General features: G+C 42.1%; 1 protein-coding gene across 13 annotated transcripts in view; it reads right to left on the bottom strand.

Moving 5' to 3' along the window:
• Positions 1 to 22033, bottom strand: part of vav2 (vav 2 guanine nucleotide exchange factor) — a 250336-nt gene that overhangs the window by 167353 nt on the left and 60950 nt on the right. For all 13 annotated transcript variants that reach the window (XM_084382591.1, XM_084382597.1, XM_084382602.1 and 10 more), the window contains exon 2: positions 18937 to 19053. In XM_084382591.1, the coding sequence (XP_084238717.1) occupies positions 18937 to 19053 (117 nt within the window). The remainder of the gene's footprint in view (positions 1 to 18936; positions 19054 to 22033) is intronic.

The raw sequence follows: 22033 nt of genomic DNA, 5'->3' as shown, positions 1-22033 counted from the left end.
CATGGTGTCGGATAGCAAACCATTCACCTCCCTCCTACTGCTCATTATACAGAAGCCGTGGCTGACCCACACTGGACAAATTGTCTTCTCCTTCCCATTAATACACACTGACACACACACTTCAGGCTAAAACATCATGTTCTCTTCAGCAGAGTCACTCGAGTCAAATGAAGTCGCGTCAGGAAGTGAAGTTGTGAGTTCATGCCTTTGCAGACATACAATATGAGAGAAACTAAATGAAGCAAAGCAACTACATGCATCTACAGTATGCGCCTGTGTGTGACTTTCCAAGTTTGTGTATGTATGCGTGTGTGAACCTCAGTGTTCGTGAACCGTAGCGTGGCCCCCTGCCTCAGCTCTGGCTACGACTTGTGCAGTGCAGACACCCTGGGAGCAAGATCAATGCTGCAGCTTTCACACTGGGGGAAAGAGGAAACAACTCTCTATGGTCCATAAGACTTTCTGCACTAGAATGATTTTCCATTTCTGGGAGCTGGGCTCGGCCCAAAACGGCCTGAAATGATGAAAATAAAAGAATGATCCAGGCGTTCAGATGCTGAGTGCAGCACAGAATGAGCTGCGAAACCCTTTTGAAAACAACAGAACCAAGTGATATTGGAAAAGCCAGAAGGAGGAGGAGGAGGTGATGTATTAGACTGCCAGCAGAACAGTGCAGCACAGCCGCTTGTTCTCTTTGTTGGGGGAAAAAAAATGTGTGTGTGTGGCAGAGATTTGGCTTTGGGGAAGCTCCATAGTTCCTTTAGTTGTTTTATAATGTGCCCACTATTGCTGCGGGATTCAGTGGAGTAAAGTTTCCTTTGTTTCCATGTCACACTAAACTTCGAGGGGTTTTGGATGGTGTTCTTGGCCTCTCTTCCCACTCCAGAGTTGCATTTAAAAGACTTCAAACACATTATGGGTTAGAAATATTTAACTTTAAATTCAAACTTCATGGAGTAAATATGGTCAGCAGCCAAGCATCACAAACATCATGAAAATGCACAGTTTCTTTTCTTTTCACATCTTCAACTGATTATTTGTGTTGATTCATAAAGCATCCTTAAGTGACGATCAGTAGAATAAAGTTCTCAGTCTGTCAGTTAGTGTTTTTTGAATGAAATTGTGAATGCACGATATGTAACTTCTGTCGCTAGTGGTCTCTCAATCAAAACGATGAAAACAAAAGAAGCTGTTTGATGATATCATGAAGTTGTCAGACAGAAATATTCCGTAATAGAGTTACTTCCTCAGCCTTTGACGTATCATCTGATGTTTCCCCAGAAGTTGTAGTGACAGCCAACCAAATAAAACGCAATGTTACATTAAAGGTGCAAAGTGTACACATTTTAGTTTAAAACGTTCTCAAAGTAACTACAATTATCAACAGAATGTGAAGAAATAACAGTTTTGACATAACGTCAAAGAGGTCTATGTATCGTCCTGTAGAGATATCTACTGATGTTAGCATGCTAACCAGCTAGCCCAGGGCTTGAAAACCTCTTAGTCCCAGCCGTCAAAAGGTCCTGTGCTAGCGGTGTGGCTCTGGCTAGCTGCAAGGCTAAATAAGCTAACAAGCTAACAGTGGCTACAGTCATAAACAGAATACAGTTAACAGCAGGTAGCTACTCTGGTGATATGCTGCCCCCTATTTGTTTGGAGTATGAGTCAACCTTTAAGTAAAATTATGAATTTCTCTTGTTGGAAACAATGGTCTTGTCGTATTTAGACCTTTTAATTAATCTTTAAATCCGATGCCAGAGACCACGTGTAGGAACATAATTCCTCAATTGACAGTGAACTCTGCTGAATGATTGTCTCCAACCATCCCTCTGTAATGAATACAATCCACTGTGACTGCTGGCTGCATGCATGTGTCCGCACAATGCTACAACCACACGCACAACGGCCGCACTGTTCTAGTCAGGGTGGAAACATGCTGTACTGGGAAAGCGTGACTGTGCCAGCAGGCCAACAAAGTCTCCACTGTGTGTGCGTTTGAGTGTGTGAGTGTGTTGGACTTCGAAAAACACTCCAGACCATGCTGGAGCAGCTTTGCAGGTGTGGGCGGGCAGCGATTTGATTTTGGCCCTCTAATATTGCACACAGCTTGGCACCTTTTGCTGCATAGTGCAAATGCCACTGAGCTGAACTTAACAACAAATGTTTCCCTTTCTGAGACGGAACTGGACTAAATAAACTACCCGAGCAAGAATTATTTCTACATCAGTGAAGGTCTGACTGCAGGGTGCAAACTGATGCTGACACTAGCAGCTAGAAACTGGAGGGTCATTTCTTCAAGGGTTACATTAAACTGGCAATAGATGTTTTTTGGTTGATAATATCTTCTATGTAATGTGTAACGTCTCTAAGTAAGTACCGATTGCCAAATAAACCTATGAACCTCCCTTTCATTGTGCTCAAACAAAGAAGATGCTCTGGATTCAGCCTCTCAGATGTATATTACATTTGAATATTACATTTCAAGAAAACCACACGAGGCTCAGAGATCTTGAGTGAGGCATTTCTCTCAATATGGTTGACGTGTCATGCATCAGATCATTCATGGATTCACTGGAAATTCAAATGAAAATGTGCTGTTTTTCTAATCAATTCTCATTAAACTGGCAAAAGACAAGTTTGCTGCTTTAATGAATCGTCATGAAGTTAATGTTGATTGCACAATGTAATGGCTATAGAATAATGACACCATCTGTGTTTAGATTAGTTCCCTATAAACTTTACTTTCACTATACTATTTTGTCTGCCAACGTGTGCGAAATCTCCTGGGAAAATGAAGGTTGGCTGGTGATCCATTAAGGCTGGCGGGCTTCCACTTTTATCTGCTTTGATGTCTCCATTACAGACTAAATGAGTGAATAAACTCATGTTTTGGCCTGTGTTGTTGGTTGCTGCAAGTCTGAGGAAAGCAGAAAGCGTTCTGGTCGTCTTTGCGACAGCAGCGCCAACGATAATCGACTTGGAAATGCGAGGAGGGGAAGATTTGTCCATTTCCACTTTAAAGTACACTTATTACAAATAATCCCAAATACTTTTACAAATATTCACTGCTTACAGCTGCTCAAATTTGAGAATTTGCTGCTATTGTGTTTTCTATCAATGCAAATTGATTGAAGTATTTTGTTTTTGACTGAGACATTGTTACAGGCATTTTACTCCATTTCCTGATGTTTTATGTGCAATTACTTAAAGAAAATCCACAAATTACTAGAGAGAGAGTTATTTGGTCCAAGTCTCAAGCAAGTCTTTTTCTTCATTGGGCAAGTCAAGTCACAGGTTGTTTCAGTTCAAGTTGAGTCCTCAGTCAAGTCACCCTTTCCCGATGATACATCTGGATCATGTCTTTTAAAGTGAGAGGACAAGAAATTAGTACCTGTCTAATAAAATCAATGATTGGCCAATTTATATTAAAATCTTCAAAAAGTATGACAATTAATTTAATTTGTGTAATTATTAATAATATTCAACGAAAAACATCTAATCAAATAAAAGCAAATACCTTTATAAAAGCTTATTAATTTCATTTATATAGTTTCTTCTCAAACAAAAAAAATATTCACTCCCCGTTACCTTTAAACAGTGAAATACTGACAGGCAAAAACAACTGAAAACATAAAAAATGAACACAAACAAGTAGTCATGTCTCAGGTCACGAGTCTTAAGAGTCATCAAAACAGCGGCTTGAATTCAGGTCACAATGACTCAGGTCCACAACTCTGAGTAAAGCTAACAAATAACTGGATCATTCTTATATGATTTGCATGAGCAGAATTGTGCACACCTGGATATGTATCCAGTATATCTCAGGTGAAAAGCAAATATCGTACAACGCTCTAAAAAAACCTAACCAAATTCTTTGTAGCAGAATATTACTTCTCTTTCTCCTATTTATCTTGTGACCCCTTGGGGGGATCCTGACCCCCAGGCTGGGAACCAATGGCCTAAAACATAATGACATATTCATGCAGTACACAACAAAATATGACTAAACAGGAAAACACTGACACATGCAGCACATACATCTCAGCACCATGACTCTGACTGCAGCTCAGCCTGCAGCCCTCTCAGGGTGAAACTGACTGAGGGGATTATTGATTGTTGCCATTTAGGCTGACACGGGCCCAGTGTGGCCATAAGCTTCCCATCCTCCCAGCCATTGTCTGCATTGAAACCACTCTCCTTCATCACAAAGGGCACGAAGGTGCCCAGCTGAGTGAACGCTCTGCCACTACGGCAGGAGTGACAGCACTGTCACTCTACGTTCTCTACGCCTCTTCTTCGTCTCCATTATGTCCTCAAGTATCTTTTTAACTGTCTTTCTTAGGCTCTTATTCCAATCCTCTGCAATTAGCTTGTCTGCTCCTGTCTGGATCTCGTCCATTTTGCCTCCAACTTTGTTCTTTCGCAACATTCTTTCTGCTGCCAAACACTTGACCTTTGTCTGGCAGTGCTTTTGTCTTGGCTTCAGGCTCTTTGTCACCTCTGTGGCCCTTTTTTCTCTGTGGGTGTCCTCTCACTTCATCTCTCTCTCTGCATGTCTTAATCTTGCAAAGTCTTTTCCTCAAACCTGAGCACAAAAGTTAGTCAAAAACAGGGCTGATCTACAATCCTTTCATTTTAAAGTCTGTAAATTAAAGGCCATATTGATACATTTTTTATGTAAACAAATAATTTAAAAAAAAATAGCTAGCTAGTGTTAGCAATGTTAAGGTTTCCTAGCTAGTGTTAGCAAATTTAGCTAGTGCAACAAACTGGCAACCACTTGACGGGGCAGATGACTCGGACAACAGCAATGTTGTGGTGTGAATGCAACAGCTTTTCATTATCATTCGCTTTTCCAAATAATTCATTGATAATTTGGTACATAAAATGTCTCCTTATCAAGACAATTGTTTATCGCAACTTCTCTGAGCCAGATGTGGCATCTCCAAGTTCAGTTCAGTTCACAATGATGTGAAACAGCAGTGAATCCTCTCATCTGAGAAGCTGAATCCAGAGCAAGTTTGGCTTCTTTGAGCCATAAAAAGTCGTAAATAAATAACTGATCATCATAATTGTTGATGATTCCCTTTTCTTATCTTTTCAGTGCTTTTCCAGACCACTGTGAGTTTGAGGAGACGGATATCTGACTAAGCAAGATTAGTCTGTTTCTGCCCCTCACTCTCTCTCCGTCCTCCTCTCTCCTAATCCCTCTGTCTTTCTCTCCCCCTTCTCTTTGAGCCTTTGGGGGATCATCCAGAAGCAAACTAATTTCCCTTCCCTGAAGCCTCGCCGCTCTCACCGTCTGCCCCCTCCGCCTCCCTCTACCTCTTTGTCAATCTTTCACCCCTAATCTCCATAATGCAGTCTCTGGCAGGAGTATGCTGCTTTTGCTTTGTCCGGGGCTGGGCTCTGGCTCCGGGATGATGAGCAGGTAGCTACGGGCACTCTCTATGCTGGTAATTGCAGCCGAGGCAGACGGAGCGCAGCATGGGGGTAAGGAAAGCACAGACACACACACACACACACACACACACACACACGCATCATGAAGCCAAGCTCAATGGTCAGGAGACTGCCTCACTGGGTCAGAGGTTGGAGAAAAATAATGGTCATCCTGAATACGCACATCCCTTCTTCAAAAAAGCCTTGAGGTGTCAGCCTGCAGTCAGATACAAGTAGTGTTTGCTAATACCGCTCATTGTTTGCAGCACAGATTATCTGTTCTTTCACTCTTTATCTATTTTTCATGACATGATGGGAACTGCGGCTAATCTCTTCTTCCCATGTTTATTTTCACTTCCTGTCACTGAAAGCCCTTCGATAATATTAAATGTAAACTGTTGCAGCAAGATATTCAGCAACTGTTTTTATGTATTTATGCAAAACTCAGTTAAGCTAATTTATTAGTACAGTCTCCATTAATACATGGGCTGGATGATATATTAGGCCAATATCAGGTTATCACAGATATATTCGTTTCAGTGTGTGTGTTGCAAATATGCACAAAGCATGCAATAAATTAATTAATGTAGTGTTAAGTGTTTGTATATTTGGCTTTAAAGGTGCTTCGTGGAGTTTTTGACGACTAGAAGCGCTATAGAGCAATGTTACTGTGGGTCTCTGGCAGAGATTTATAATAGTACCAGATGGTGAACGCAAAGATGGGGGCAATTCAGTCCAATGAGAACTGCTCACCTGGCACATACGGCAATATAGTTTTCTACCTTCCAGTTTAAACTTCCTGGTTATGCGGCCGACTGTGCTCTGGCCCTGCACGCAAGTTCCCGCTCAGCCAATAGGCTTTACATTATGGTGATGTCAAAGATATTTAAATTAATTTCCTCAGCTCAAGAAAAGTTTTAGAAATAAGAAACCTCCATGGATCAGACAGAAGTGTACGGGCTAATCTGGCTCTTTTGTATTATTGTAATAGCTCCACTTTGGTTTTGCTCATCTGCAGTTCAAATTCCATAGAGGCTTGTTGCTCTCATTTTGTTCAGGTCAGTGGAGCTAGAGCTGGAGCTGGTAGAGTTTCAGTTCATTGCTCAGGGATACTTCACCAAAGCTGACATCTGGTCATAAAAACAAAACCTGAGCCCTGTCCCAAAGCATACAATCTCTGCAAATGTCAGCAGTGTACATTTTGGGCAAATATTATACAAGAAATCCAAGTATTTCAACATTTTTTAACAAAAGTTTATATTTCAATGGACAGTTAAGACTAATGTGAAGCACAGGCTTCATTCAAGAGCTACTGTTTCGAAAGATTTAATGCATCACTTTTTTTTTTGCACTGATTGATAGTTGGTGGTGGTAACACACCAACAAAATAGGCAATGCACCGACAACGGCAATGAAGGAGAAGACTTACGGCAGGCAATGAAACCAAACCTTTTTTGTGAGAAACACTAAACGTAAGCAAGTTCTTGTTTACTTGAAAACTCTACTGATGCAGCTTTAATTCTAATATTCTTTTAATGTGACAGGGGAGCGTTGGTGTTTGCACTGCCAGCATAGGAGCTCTAGATGGGGCGAGGCGAGGCTAGCTGGTTAGCATGCTAAATTCAGTTGGCTAGGTATATCTGCACTGCAACACAATACACAGACATCAAAACTGTTATTTCTTCACATTCCATTGATATAATTTTAGTTATTTTTTGAATGTTTTCAACTTAACTTATTACATATTGCACCTTTAATCTTAAATAAACTATTCTAAACATTCATTTTTTCACTTAATGCTTTGTTTGATTGCTATCCAACCACCTTTATCTTCTATTCTCTTTCTTTTTTCTTGTCTACTTTTATGTGGCTTATTATATTTGGAGACAGTAGCATCTCCCAACAACAAGCATACAAATGTAGCAATTTATACTATTATTGTTCCTGTTTTAATGTTGCACATGCTCAAAATGTGTGTAGTATTCCCCAAAGGCAGAAAGTTTTGCCTTTACCTACACATCAGGCAGTCTTCCCCATTGGCCGCACAAGGGCTGTGCATCATTACTACCTGCTACGAGGCACCTGCAGGGAAATAAATGAATAGAAGCTTGGAGGAGGGCATCAGTTTAGTGGCCACTGTGGGGGGTGTTTATAACACCTGGCAAGCTCCCCAACACCGCACAATAAGGAGCCTGGCTGCTAGCTTTTTATCAGCCGTATCAAATTACCATGTGCCACTGTGAACACAAGCCACAGCCACGGGTAAAAACACAATAAGGGTAACCAAAAGGGATCAGAGGCGAGAAAATAAAAGTGAGAACACGAAATCTGGTGGGAGGAAGAGGTGAGAAAATAAAGTGGTGAGGAACATCTTGACCATACGATGCAGAATCTGGCAGAGGGAGGTGGTGCAGCAGGAGGATGAGGGTGGATTAATAGAATCCGTAAAAGGTAAGTGGGCAGGAGCATCTTGCCAATATCAGTTTATCGCCATCAGAGTCAAACGTTTTGCTACAACTTTCTACAATCCATGCTGCGGATAATGAGATCATGTCATCCATTTAGTCTCATTTCCATTTTACAGCCCTTTGATAGGAGGAATCAGAGAGCACCGGCTCCAGCAGAGACTTTATGGCCCTTGGCTTCACTGTATGTGTGTGTGTGTCTGTGTGTGTCCATCTCTGCATGTGCCTGTGTGTCATCTAGCACTCTGATGGGCTCCTTTTGATGAACTGGACCGTATAAAAAGCAATGACAAATTTAATGGCTGCCATAGACAGTGCTGTCGATGTTCCAATTGAGTAAAGTGGTTATTTCCACTTCTACGGTCACACATATCCAACACAGTAATTTTTAGTCGGAGCATCAGGTAATTCAACGTTTACGCACCCGGCTGAATCTGTCGGAAATAAGGTTAGGTTGGGTCTTTGTATTATCGTAATAACACCATCTCGTCTTCAGCTTTTGGGAGCTTTGGTTTTGCTCATGTGCCGCTTAAATCCCAAAGAGGGCTGCGGTTGTTGGTCTCATTTTATTAAGGTCAGTAGAGCTGGAGCTGGTAGAGTTTCAGCTTATTGCTCAAGGATACTTCACCAAAGTCGACATCTGGTGATAAGAATGGAGTCTGAGCCTTGTCCCAAAGCATACAATCTGTACAAATGCCAGCAGTGTACATTTTTGGCAAGTAGTATACCAAAAATCAAAGTACTACACTGTTTTACTTCACAAAACCTTACAAAAAGTTCATTTTTTAGTGAACAAATGTAAAGCACAAGCTTTTATTCAGGAGCTACTGTTTCGAGAAACTTGATGTCGAGACGATGTCTTCAATATCATTATCTAAATAGGAGAAGGTCTTCCCAAAGACGACCATTTTAAATCCTTAAGTTTGCCATTACAGCCTTAACTTTCTTGGGGTTTTTTTAGTCAGAATTGACCATTTTTAGCTGGAACTCAGGATGGTTTCCTAAGTGGATCTGACCACACAAGGACCCAGTGACTAGCCAAGGTAGTGACTTTATAATCATAAGGTAGCCAGGTCCTAAATCATACCCTGCTTTAGCCTCTCTTTTACTCTTAATGTGACCATAATTCACTAAATGAACATCATAATGTTTTAAGGAAGACTTAAAACTAGCAATTGAGACCATTAAGTCATTAGGAAACTATTTACTCATGTATTAAATCAAGTGAGAAGTAGGGTAATATTCTCATAAGCTTACATAGAATCTGACTACTTTTTGAAACCAGTGGGCTTGCCCCCTGCTGCCATTAGAAATAATGCAAGTTTCAGCCACTTTGGCTTTGAATTCACTTTTTTGACCCAAAAGCTTTATTTTTAACCAAACTGAACCCTAACCCTACTTTCTCTAACCATGCTTCTTTAATCTTAAAAACTGCCTTGTCTGGGAGGCACAAACAAATTATGTTGTCTTGTCGTAGTACTATCAGATCAGAAAACATCTCTGTGTGTCGTTCCAGGGGATTGCTGTTAGGATCCAAGCCAAACCTTAATGACTGTCAGAGTGCAAATAACTGGCAGAGCAATAGTTCATATTTGTAGCATCTAATACTACAAATCCGTCTGTGTTTAAAGCACACTACCAAATGAAACAACCAAAAAATAAAAAAATAAATCTAAAATACAAAGACAATAGCCTGAATAAATCCAGAGAGCATCCTGTGCAATCTGTTTGTTTCGGGATATTTTTTGGAGTGAATCCCTGTTGTCAACAAACCCAGCGGATTCCTTTTACATGACGCAGTCTGCCATTTGGTTACTCTCATGATTTAATCATGGTTTTTGAAAAGCAGCTTATTCTGATGATCCTGCAAAGCTACCTTGACATTCTGCGCTATGTGTGCCAACTGTCTCCCAAAATAACATCTCCCGCCACTGTTTACAGGGAAATTATCTCCAATTTGAGGGCAAATAGCATCATCATTGCATAACCCAAAGTGTACGCTGAAATGCACATTCAAATCTGTGCACGATAAGTATGATTTATGAGCCAAGTGGGTTTGCCTTTCAGCTCCATATGAGAGTAATCCCTGTGCAATAAAAAGATGATTGAGGATAGGCTCCCTCTTTGGTTGAAATTTTTCTTTTTTCATGCCAGTGATTCCTCGGAGAATGTACCTGTCCATCACAGCCGTGCCTGTGGGGCCTTGGAGGGAGGAATCAGGGGAGGAGAAATAATGAGAGCTCACACCCGCTGCAAGGAATTCAGAGACTCCTACTCTGTGGGGGCTCTTCCTCTTTACCCCCACCCACTTTAGTCCTGCAGCGCTCCAAAGGCACCACCCTTACAACAGGGACACGCCCTCCAGTGACCGCTGACTCACAATCCAAAAGGCGAGAGAGGGCTGTGATCACACCTCGGCAGCCTTTTGGGTACTCGGCACAGCCAAACAGAGAGCTGCAAAACTTCAAAGAGGCAGGCTGAGCACGGATTTTGGGCCAAATCACATTGTCTCTGTCTATCAGTTTGTCTAGCAGCACATAGTAACATTCACTGACACTCAAAACAAAAGAGGCCAATTATTTCCACAATAGGATTCAAACTGCACCGGGCTTTCAAAGTTCAATAAACGATTTTTATACAGCAATCCACTTTTCTTCTCTCTCCTCTGGTGGATTTAAATGGCCCCGTTGTGCAGTGCTGTCAGAGGGAAAACAGTACCAAAATAAAGTGGAAGGGCAAAAAAAGAAATAAAGACAGAGTGCTTATTGTGAGTGAAAATGTCTCCACTGATTTTGGAAGGTGCTGCTTTAATAGAGCCAAGAACAGAAACAGGTTAATATCAACCAGGACATTCTCTTGTAAATCTATGACCTAGCATCTCATATTAACAATAAAACTACAACATGATTATGGCACATGACAGGTACGACAGCATCACAGAGAACATGTCACATCCGGTAAATCCCTGGTAAAGAAAGTTCAGAAACAGGGTCGGGTGATGTCTACAAGTCACAATGTTACGATGGCTCAGAGACTGTCAGCCACTGGCAATGGATGATTGCATCTTCCAAATGGCATCGTTTATGCACAAGCCAGGACAGGAAGGCTCTACAGCGGGTGATTAAAAACGCCCAGAACATCATCAGCATCCATCTCCCGAACATCAGTGATATCTGCGCGGTGAGGTTCATGCTCAGAACCCAAAGGATACTAAAAGACAACACCCAGGCCAGCATCAGTCTGTTCATCCTGCTGCGTCTGGCAAGCGATACAGAAGTATCCACTGCTGTACCACCAGACTACGGAGCAGCTTCTTTCCTCAGGCTGAGAGACTCAAACGAGCAGATCTCTTTATTTTGTGAAGATCTTGCAATTGTGAGATCGTAAGTCAAATTTATGGGTTACGGAATTCCTACTTGCAAGAAAACGTCTCCAATTGTTTTCTCCTTCCCGACAGAAATGTGTTACTTTAAATTGAGGAATTCATGTGCAACAGCAAAGCCTAACTACAGAGCAGGTGGGTGAGGAACAGCTGGAGGGAATCCAGATGGCACTAAGATTTCATTCAAATGTGACATTTCGGGTCATCTTGAACTCAAGCTTTTGCTCATTCCACACGCAAACCAGACAACACTGGGGACAGTTTGAGGTGAATAAGAGTAGACGCCATCATAAATCAAACACACCTTGTCTCTATTGTTACTGCAAGTGTGAACTCAGACACCTAGCAACCTAACTGGACGCCTTCCAACAGTCAGCATCGCTGAGCCGAGCACGGACACAGGTCGTAACACAGCCTATTGCTCAGCAACCACCTGTTTCTGTGGGTATCACGGTAACGAGCTGCAGGAATAATGAGGTCGTGGGAGTAGAGCATGGAAGGGAGAGAGGGAAGGGGGTCTGAACACAGGAAGGGAGAGGAAGTTCCCATTTATAATTCATGTCAGGAGAATTATCATCAGCACCGTGGCATTTGGAATGAATTATTGATTATGTCTTGGAAGCTTTATGTAAAAACTTGCAGTTGGGGGGTCCTGATGGACAGGGCGTGAAGTAAGAGGGCACAGGGATAGAAGAGATAGCCACAAAACTGTCTGCTGAGGCAGGAGGATGTGTTTTCAGAGAAGCTTATGGAGATAAATTCTCTCTAAGGGGAGCACTGGGTGTGATCTTGGATCACGGAGTATGGTGTTGGAGAATAGGCGGTAGTGGAGGTATTCAGATAATTGTGAGTAACAGAAGCAGTATCACAATGTAAGTAAAGTTTCCACATTAAATTATTGCATCTACAATGTATCCTGTTCTATGAACTGATCGTATGTTTTGTATGAAAAATCTCTGCAAAAAAAGTAGGAAGTGTGTCGAATGGTTCAAGATTATTCTTTTGTCATGCGCACAACAATCACATAGATGCAGTCCTTGGCAATGAAATTCTTGTTCTCAGGCTACCTTTGACAACGCTCATACAATATGTATAAAAAAATGTAGTGTATGAAAAGTGCAGTACTAAATGTAGCAGTCCATGGGATCGTTTAGTGGTGGTGTGTGGCCAGAACTACTATTTTCTCTGAAAGATGTTGATAAAAATATAAAATATCTTTGAGCAAAAATGGTCTTTACCACCACATGAGGAATCCTAGTATAGCCATTCACAAAGGTTGTAAATAGGTATAGTACTTCAGTAACTTTCCACCACCAGGGATGATAAAGAATATGGAACATGATTTACTATGCTTACTATGAGAATGATAGCTCTCAAAATGCACTTTGGTCTGGACAGTAAAGGACTGCTGCTGAGGACGTGGTCACTTATGGAAGAGGACGCACTGACCTGAGTGTGTGACCCTGACTGCTTGACCCCTACACCTCCTTCTATAACATACTGCAGTCTCTCCAGCATAAGCCTGACAGGCATGAATCACTACCTTTTCAACAGCCATTCTTTTTCATTACAAAAAGCACTGCGTGAATCAATACCAATACCAACATACAATTAATGTAAACCCCCACAGTGAATGGACATGTTCAGTAACCTTGTATGATTTGTCTTGTAGAACAGGAAGAAACTAATTATTCAACCTTAACCCTTTCTAACCATAACTTAAGACCCCTAACAAACATCTAAATGAGAGAATGAAAATGAGACTGAAAATGGACCCAAGTTTATTGTAGACGTCATATCCATGGTTACAGATGAAAGAGGAAGCGCCAATAGCTAATGCAGCTTGACAATCGACGGTGCAGTTTTGCTAAAATGTGAACAACCTTGCGCTACAAATCAAAACAGACCTCAGGCGTAGCCCGCAACAAACTCCATGACTTCGAGGCAACATTACTCTTCTAGTTTTAGTCCAAAGATGGAAATTGTAGTCCAAAAACACAAATCATATTAGAAAGATAGGCGAAGAGAGAGAAGAGAAACAAGAGAAACACGAGAAGCGACAAAGTCAATGGAATTTTTTGTTTTTTATTCAAATTTTACACCATCGATGCATTTTTAGTTGTTCTGAAATGTGTCCTAGCACATGACACTTCATTTGGCCATTAAAATGCCAATTTGATTGTATTTCTCAGAAGCCAAACATATCCTAAAAAGCAAGCTTTACTACATTGTTAAGTAACTGAGCCGTAACCCTTTAATTCCAACACAGATTTCTAAGGTTAAATGTTACTTTGCATGATTGAAAATGTTCACATGATTTGAAAGAATGAGCACAGGGCCAGCCTGAGGGCTTGTCACTGAGGTTAAAAACCTACTTCAGTAAATAGCACTCGGCCAAGCGGGCCAACGGTGGCTGAGGCACGTTCCAGATGTTAGTAACACTGGGTGTGGATGCTAAGCAACTAGCTATTTTTAGCCACGGAGCACAGGAAGGAAATGAAAGGAGCAGAGTTCAGTGTGCACGGGATTCAGAGCAGCAGAGAGGGTAATCAAACACTGCCGACCAATGGCAATCACGCCGTCCTGACACAATGGTGGCTCGCTTGCCGCTGGCTTAGTCTTATCACAACATACTCGCGCTCAGAGTGGGTGTGAGATGAATGAGTGGGGAGAGGAGGACAGTGAGGGAAGGGGAAGAGATGGATGGGGGAAGTGAGAGGGAGAGAAAAGGAGCTGAAAAGGGAGCAGTGAGTCCAAATTAAATCAGGGGACTGGTGTGTTTCCTCCGTCTGTTCTGTGTGTTTTGTGTACTCAATATTAAGTAAACTGATTATAGGATGAGATTCAGGCCACATTTCTACGATATCTCAACAATAAAATATCTGATTCCATTCAGAGAACATGCAGTCAGCTACTTATGGTGGCTAAAGCAAAAACAGACACTTCAATTCATCGTCATTCATCTTCAAATCATCAGTGTGAGGTTGCTGATGTCAACCGAACCACCTCCCAAATGATTGCTGCTTCATGTTCAGTAAATGATGAGCTCGGATTGAAATTCAATTCAAATTCCACTCAAACGCAGCACAAAATAACATGCATTCACCTTGACATTGTTCTTTCATGTGGATGAGCATTACTTGGATGGGCTCTAACACTTCATGAGTCAGTCACTCATGACTCCAAGGCTGTTTAGATGAGACAGAAATGGATGCGTGCCACACTATCTGCATTTCAAACAAATGACGCTATTCTCTTTAATGAAGACGGCAAATCTGTCAGAAAGCTTCCTTCCTTCACTGCTCTCCAGTCACAGACGGAAAATTACCAAACTGTTGATCGATGGTTAACAGGTGCAGGCTAATTATGCTAATCATGGCAACAGCCAAATAAACTGATTGCCATGTTCATTTAAATGACAGCAATGTTCCTTTTGTGGCTAATTAAAACTGGTTGGGAGAAGGCGAAACGAGGCGGCTGGGTTCGGATAGAGGGAGGTGTTTAAATAAAAGCGTCCTCTCGGGTCTACTGTAATAAGCTGTATTTCATTGGTTTAATGATGTCATAATGAATTTCTAATGAGGGGGGATGGGTTTGGGTGCGAAGTAGGGAAGTGTGATGAAACCATACAGCTACTTTTTCCCACTGCATTCTCAAGAGAGCCCTAGCTTATGTTGCGTGTGGTCGAGGGTATTCCTGGTTGAAATGTGTTAAGTAATGAAAATAAAAATCAGCAGAGGGCATCGAGCAGGGTGTGTGCGCCATCTGTTTCAATACTAGCCCCACTGGAAACGGGTAGGGGAAGGTTTTGAAGGGGCAATTACTTCTTTTTGCAGCGTTGGGCCCACTTGGCCCTACACTGCATTTGCATGTGACCCAGGAAAAGGCATCATTAGAGTGAGAGATGGCGTTCAGAGGCCAGGGGACAGGAACTCTAGGGCCCCCGGCAGCCACACTGGAGGTGTGAAAGGTGGATAGGGGCTGATTAATGTTTATAGATGCAGCAGCCATCAAAACCCACTCTCCCCAATGTCCTCTGTTTTAATTCCAGTCTTCTAGAGGAGATTAAAAATATATAGTTTAGGCTCTCTGTGCCACCAGGGACATACTGAGATTTCCATCCTTTCTTTCTCCATGTCATTGTATTTCTTTGAACAACACTGGCTTATATTGGGGTGTTCATACACCTGACAATCAGGACAGATTGGATATAACGCACACATATTACATATGAATGCTGTGTGGTATTTTATTTTTATATTGTTTAAACTGCCGTTGTGACAACACTGTCTATGAAATTTGGTATTCCAATCACAACACAGGGGAAGGGAACCTTAAGATGCACTCAAGCAAAAACTGTCAGCGGACGTCTCTTTGGAGGGACCAATCACACAACTGACATCCAATGTGACTGACGTCTACTGTAAGACTGCAGCACTCTTCCTAATTTAAATGGTCAGCAGTAAAGCTCAAGACTTAGAGAGCTTTATGGAAATCCTCCACTGTCATTCAACAGAATATATGAGGGGTGGTTGAAAAGTTCATGGGCTAAGGTATAAGGAGACGAGTTATACAGCTCTTGTTAATGAAGGTGCAGTTCATCTGTGAGGGACTATTATGCAAAAAGTTTGACGTTAAAAGCTTTTGTGGTATTTCTAGTCATTAAAAAGTCCACAGTGCCGATGGCTCCAGTACTGCAGATGTGAACTCATCCGACATCCACCTTATTCACTTGATTTGGCACCTTCAGACTACTACCTCTTTCCCAGGACGAAGAAGGAGCTCAGTGATCGTTACTTTAGAAGTGACGATGATGTTATTGCTGATGTAGACAACTTTCTGCAGGTCCAAGATGTCGACTTCCACCAAGAAGGCACCTGTATGATCCAAGAGTGCTTGACTAAGTGTTTAAATGAGGGAGGGTACTATGTTGAATAATAAATGTGCTAGATTTATGAAATTGTCCCTCTAGTATGAAATGCAAATTAATTCACATTCTTAAAGGTAGGGAAGCGATTTCAGAGAAAGATAGTTGACTGTTGAGTGTCATTCCCAGGTCGTCAAATACCGACGGTACCATGATCTTTCCCTTAACCTAACCCAAGTAGTTTTGGTGTCTGAACCTAACCAGACTACACCTGTTTCACATTAACCACATGATTATTATTAGGACCGTGACGTACCCAAACTGTGACTGTTTCACAATGGCTGTCGCTGGTGTTGTCCAATGGTCATACTTTTGGAATCACTGGAAAGCTCTGTGATGGCATGAGGATGTGTTGATTTATTTCAGAAGTGATTCAAAGAAACACAATTCTGATCTGTATGTACTATAAGTACTGTGAGGGTTTTTTAGATAGCTCTTGGTCTGTAAGGGCGCATCCGTTCATCCAAATGTGCACAAGCACCAAAGCTGGTTCACTTTTCAACAAATCATAATTGTCTAAACCCTTTTGCCAAGTGTTTCCTTTTTTTTTTCTCTAAGAAAGATGAAAACAAAGGAATAATAAAAGAATGATATGGAAAGAAGAGATGAATGATACTCTACTATGATATATGTGATGGAAGTCAGACTTCCCTTTGTTTGCTATTGGATGTGCGCACAAAGAAACTTTTGTGTCAAGGCAACAAAAGGGGAAAGAGCACATCCAGTGATGAGCCGCAAAAGAAAAGAACTATGAAGACTAACTGCAGGAATAAAACTGCCCCCTTTTATCTTCCGTTTATGAGGCATTCTCACTATTTAAATGTATGCCACATTATTAGGGATCTACTCAATTCAATATATTATAATGTGATGTTTGGCCTTAATGGAAAATCAATGACGAGACAAGCCCGCCACTGCTGAGACCATACAAAAGCAATTTCCAAATTGACATATGGAGGGCCTATGTGATTGATTCTGACTGCTGTTGGATTTTAATACCGTTCACTGCGAGCTCATTGACTCTCAGACATCGTCTTGCGGTTTATCTGCAAACTGCCAAATGAGTCCTCGTCTCCTTTTTCTTCTCTCATCTTTTCCTTCTCCATCTTTCTTTGCTCCTCTTTTCAGCGCAAAGCAGGGAGAGTGGATATGTTGAATTAGATATGTTGGATAAATGAGCGGATAACTTTCCGCAAATGCATCCTCTGTAATCGATCACAGCGAGATGTAATACAGTTTATTCAGATCTCACCTCTGCAGAGTAATCCCCACCGCTGGAGTGCAAATTCTACATGTTCCTTCAATCAGCTGGAAAGCTCCAGTATTAACATTCCCACCGCAGCAGCCCTAGCACAATAGCATAGGCTGTCATCATCAATTTAATGACTTCATACTATGCCTGGTGCTTGTTTTAACAGCCTAGTAGCCTAGAAAGACGCTACATCCCCCACCCCACCTTCCTCTATAGCCACACACAATTACAGACACACACACACACACACACACAGGCAAGGGATTAGGAAGTACAGAGAAACAATTCATTTTCAGGTGGTGAGGCCAACAGAGGATGCCGATCATGGCTTGCCAGCCAATCCTCCCCCACCTTTATCACCCATTTGCTTTCTTCTTTCATTGTCGGTCTCATGAGAGGAAACAATGTTATAATCTGATGCAAGCAATTTATCTATTTTGTTATCATATAAACTACCTACATTAATTTCATATCTGCTGATAACCACACACTTCAAATTCTATCAACCCAGAAGTCTCGGGAGGACTTCTGGGTTGGATACATGGCCAAACCATCACTAAAGTAAGACACCTGGATCATATCCTGAACCACCTCTCAATCCCAAAGAGCAGCTTTCTCCTTCTGGATGTCTGTGCTCCAAGAGCACCCACTCAAACTCCATGTCCCTAACCTCCCCCGGGATGAAGGGATAAAAAGGACCTTGCAGGCAGTGGCCTGCTGACGACCCGTTTAATAAACACAAAAATCCACTCGAATATCCTATAAAAAACCTCAATAAAGCTAGTATGATGTGCGAGTGAGTCAGCCACCTTTACTGCTGAGCCAACACATGCACATCCACACTGTGTTCCAACAGCAGACTGTTGGAAAACGCAGTTCAACTCTGGTGCATCAGTGACATGAGATGAGATTGCTGACCCTGAAGTGTTACACCAAATGCTCACTGTAAGCCCCGAGCTCTGTATTAACTTTAATATAACTGACAGATTTGACTTTGAACTACCTTTAAACCCAAATCACATGGGCATGATGGTGATGCACAATGCACTTACACTGGCACTCTTCCAGCACACACACAAGCTTCTTACAAGGTAGTGAGGGCAAAAGCTGATCAGCACACATAGCCAAGAGCATTATGTCTTATTTAAAATTAAGAAATGTTTGGTTTAATAACCATGCATTTCACTGGTAAGAGTCAAAAACGGCAGTACATCAGCTCATCTAATCGTAAAAATTCCATCCACCATATCACAGGTTTCCATCTGACAACAGAAGGACAGAGCTCCTGCTGTAAATGATATTATCAGTGATACAAGCAGCATCATGTCTCATGGCGCCCGCCGTAGTTAGAATTATAGCCTCTGGGCAGCACCATTCTTTGAGCTGATCACAGTGTCAGTTCAAGTACAGAGCTTTTTTGGAAGCGGAGAAGTAGATCATCCATCCATATGTGTAAATTTTAACTCACCTTGCCGAAGTCCCTGACATCGAAGAGGTCAAAAGGGTCAAACAGCTCGCTGTTGCGCAGGCCGAACTTGTCATGGCACACCTTGAGGAATGTCCGGATGTTCTTCAAACACAGGAACTACAACAGAAGGACAGAGGGAAGTTGGAAAAAAACATGAATGCATGCTAAAATTGAACCTCGCATTCACAATTCCAGTGACAGCGAAAAGAAAAACATATTGGCTTCAAACTGGTGTTGTAACAGTATGATTACAGGATGAATAATTGCCCTCAGAAACATGTTCCAGCAGTCTGTTTAATATCCACTATCAATGCAGCAGCAATTTTGTGGATATTTAATTTCCTGGTCAATGATTGGCAGGCTCTCCTGGTGTATGTGTGATTATTCAGCACCAGAAGGTAAGCAGGCTGATTGCTGCTCCTGATGCTGATGGGCTGCCTCTCTGATCCAGATAACGAGAGCCATGGAGGAGCCTGTCTCCTGACATCAGAGCACAGACGAGCCCACCGGCAAAGAGCTAAAAGGTGGCCTGTTGGACTGAGACACCGGCCTCGCACTAAAAGGTCGCAGGTCTCGAATCTGACATACGTCCCATGGAAATGTCTTTCTCCTACCAGAGAGTATCGAGGCCAAGACCTGACCAAGACTGAGATGTTAATACCAAGTTAAGACCAAGATCAAGGCAGGACAAGAATGAGTCAAGACCAGACCAGTGTGAGCCCCACACTCATGACACACTTGCCACCTGCAAACCATAGGAACCCACAGAAGACTAATGCAAATTCTTCTCCATTTACCTCTTTTATTGCCATATATGGTATATTTGTGCATGTGTACCATGAGACATGTCTTAATAAAATAAGCAAAAGCCATTGAGGTGAATCTTTTGTGTGGGAATTTAGCTTTTTTTCTATGAGCAAACAAATACAACCACATATGAGCTAAAATCCACTTAACCATCATTATTCAACAGTCCTTTTCCATGTTTTACCATCGATCTAACACACACACACACACACACACACACACACACGCTTCAGTTTCTCTGGTCTACTCTTGTCTTCCTATAGAAACCATCATTAAGTACAGTGCGTATCAAACAACACAGTGATATCCCTGCAGTAGTGGTCTTGACTGGTCTTGAAATTAATTCGGGAGTCGTCTTTGTCTGAGACTGAGACAAGACCTTTAAAAAGCGTTCTTGAGAACAAGACTAATCTTGGAGGCATAAGCTCTACTGAGTGCCACTCAAGTTAAAGATGGTTCTTTACTGTCTGTTTGCCCCTCTTCTGATGAGTGGGATTTACATCTCATGGAAGCATTCTCTTCTGTAATCTTTATTTAACTGTTTTGTGCAGCAAATCCCTCATATTTGCAATCTACAAAGCCTCAAACACATATATCTAATCTGTAGTGTAGGTTAGATAAAATGGCCAAGCCAATAAACTGCCCGATATTAGCTTCTTGCAGATTAGTATCTTAGTATACGCAGATAAAGCATAACTGGGACTGATGGCAAATACGGGGAATGGTGGAGATCACAGGGACACTGCAGCAGCCAAGAATACTCATTAAAAAACTGCATAATAAATAACTCTCTGGTCACGAATATTGATGGTCCCAGTCCCTAAAATATGCCATCACGCAGATAAACCTCAAGGCCTGGAGAACAGACCAATAACTGCACAGGAGTACTGAAATATTAATGATAAGCATAACTGCCTCCCCATCTCCCATCTCTCTGTGTGTGTGAAGAACACATTACCTAGCATGTAAATCCAGATGCTGCTCAGATATGCCCTTTCATTTCTCTGTGCGTGACAGATATGAACTGGTGGCCATGGCAGCGCAATGTACACTGAGAGAGATGTGAGTGAGAGAGCTTATGTGGAACAAAACGCTTGATTGCCAATTGCGAACACACGTCAACCTTTTAAGGGCTGTTGCGTGAAACTAGTAAAGCAACCAGCAGCATTTCAAGTCACAATTCACATTTGGTTAATGTTAGCACGCCATCGAGGCAGAACCAGTGGGTTTTCAGGTGCAGTTATATGCTGCAGAAGCATTGAAAAGTGCACAATGCTCTCATTTAAACCTGATGTCAGCTTGATGAGCAACACCGTTTCCTGTTGCTACAATGAATGGACCATGTGAGGCATCACCCACATCAGCCCGGGGTCCTAATTAGCTTTCACGCGCGGAAAAAAACACAGCACAAATCAACTCATTGTTACCTCTCCAGTCAGTTTTCAGATACAAAGCACAGTCTCATCTGATACGGTTTCCTGGTATTTTGTGGCATTTCAGTCGGCCTCTCCTGGCCACACCTGAGAGCCCTGCTGACTCATTCTCATTCATGTGTGCACATCTGTCTCAGTCCCAGTGTCATGGGTGTGAACCCCATAACAGAGCCGCACTGGCCAGTGAAAAGAAATGCGATTGGTTGGCTAGCCGAAGTGACATTTGCAGTTCAGCGGCGAAGGTTATCATGTCTGCAGATCCTCACGTGCAGTGGGGAGAGAAAAGCTTATTTTCCCAGCCCAGATATGAAATGGTAACATTTGCTGGAGTGGTTTGGAGACGAGAGAGAGAGAGAGAGAGAGAGGCTCCGCAGATATGGATCAGGAGGGGAGAGATGTGTCTGACATTCTAATGTATGTTTGGCGATAAGCGAGCCGGGGTAGGGGTAAGGAGAATTGCTATGATCTTGATGAAAAATGCACCATTTCTTGTGGAGTGGAGAGCGCGAGTGCACCTGGGAATAAACAGGCTGCGGTCATCTCCTAAGGCTGAGGCTGGCCTCAGCACGATCCATCTGGAATTACCTCACTGTGGTCTGCAACACATTCAAGGCCAGGCGTAGATATTCCTCCATTGCTTCACAGTGTTGTGAGTGCATCTTGCACACTCTCTCAGAAACATGAACTGTAATAAACCGGCTACAGTTCTGCTAGAACTCTTGCACACGCGTGTACTTAAAACAACAGTTTTAATAACAAAGTAAACACTGGCTGGTACAGTTTCATCTTTTCTGTCATCCACAAATGGTTCATCTGATTTAATTCAGTAACTACTGCAAATTTAACTTTCCATTTTC

This window comes from Pagrus pagrus, assembly GCF_965226575.1.
Source record: "Pagrus pagrus genome assembly, chromosome: 19".
Lineage (NCBI taxonomy): Eukaryota > Metazoa > Chordata > Actinopteri > Spariformes > Sparidae > Pagrus > Pagrus pagrus.
The sequence above is the reverse complement of the archived record's forward strand: the minus strand, read 5'-3'. Positions and strand labels throughout refer to the sequence as shown.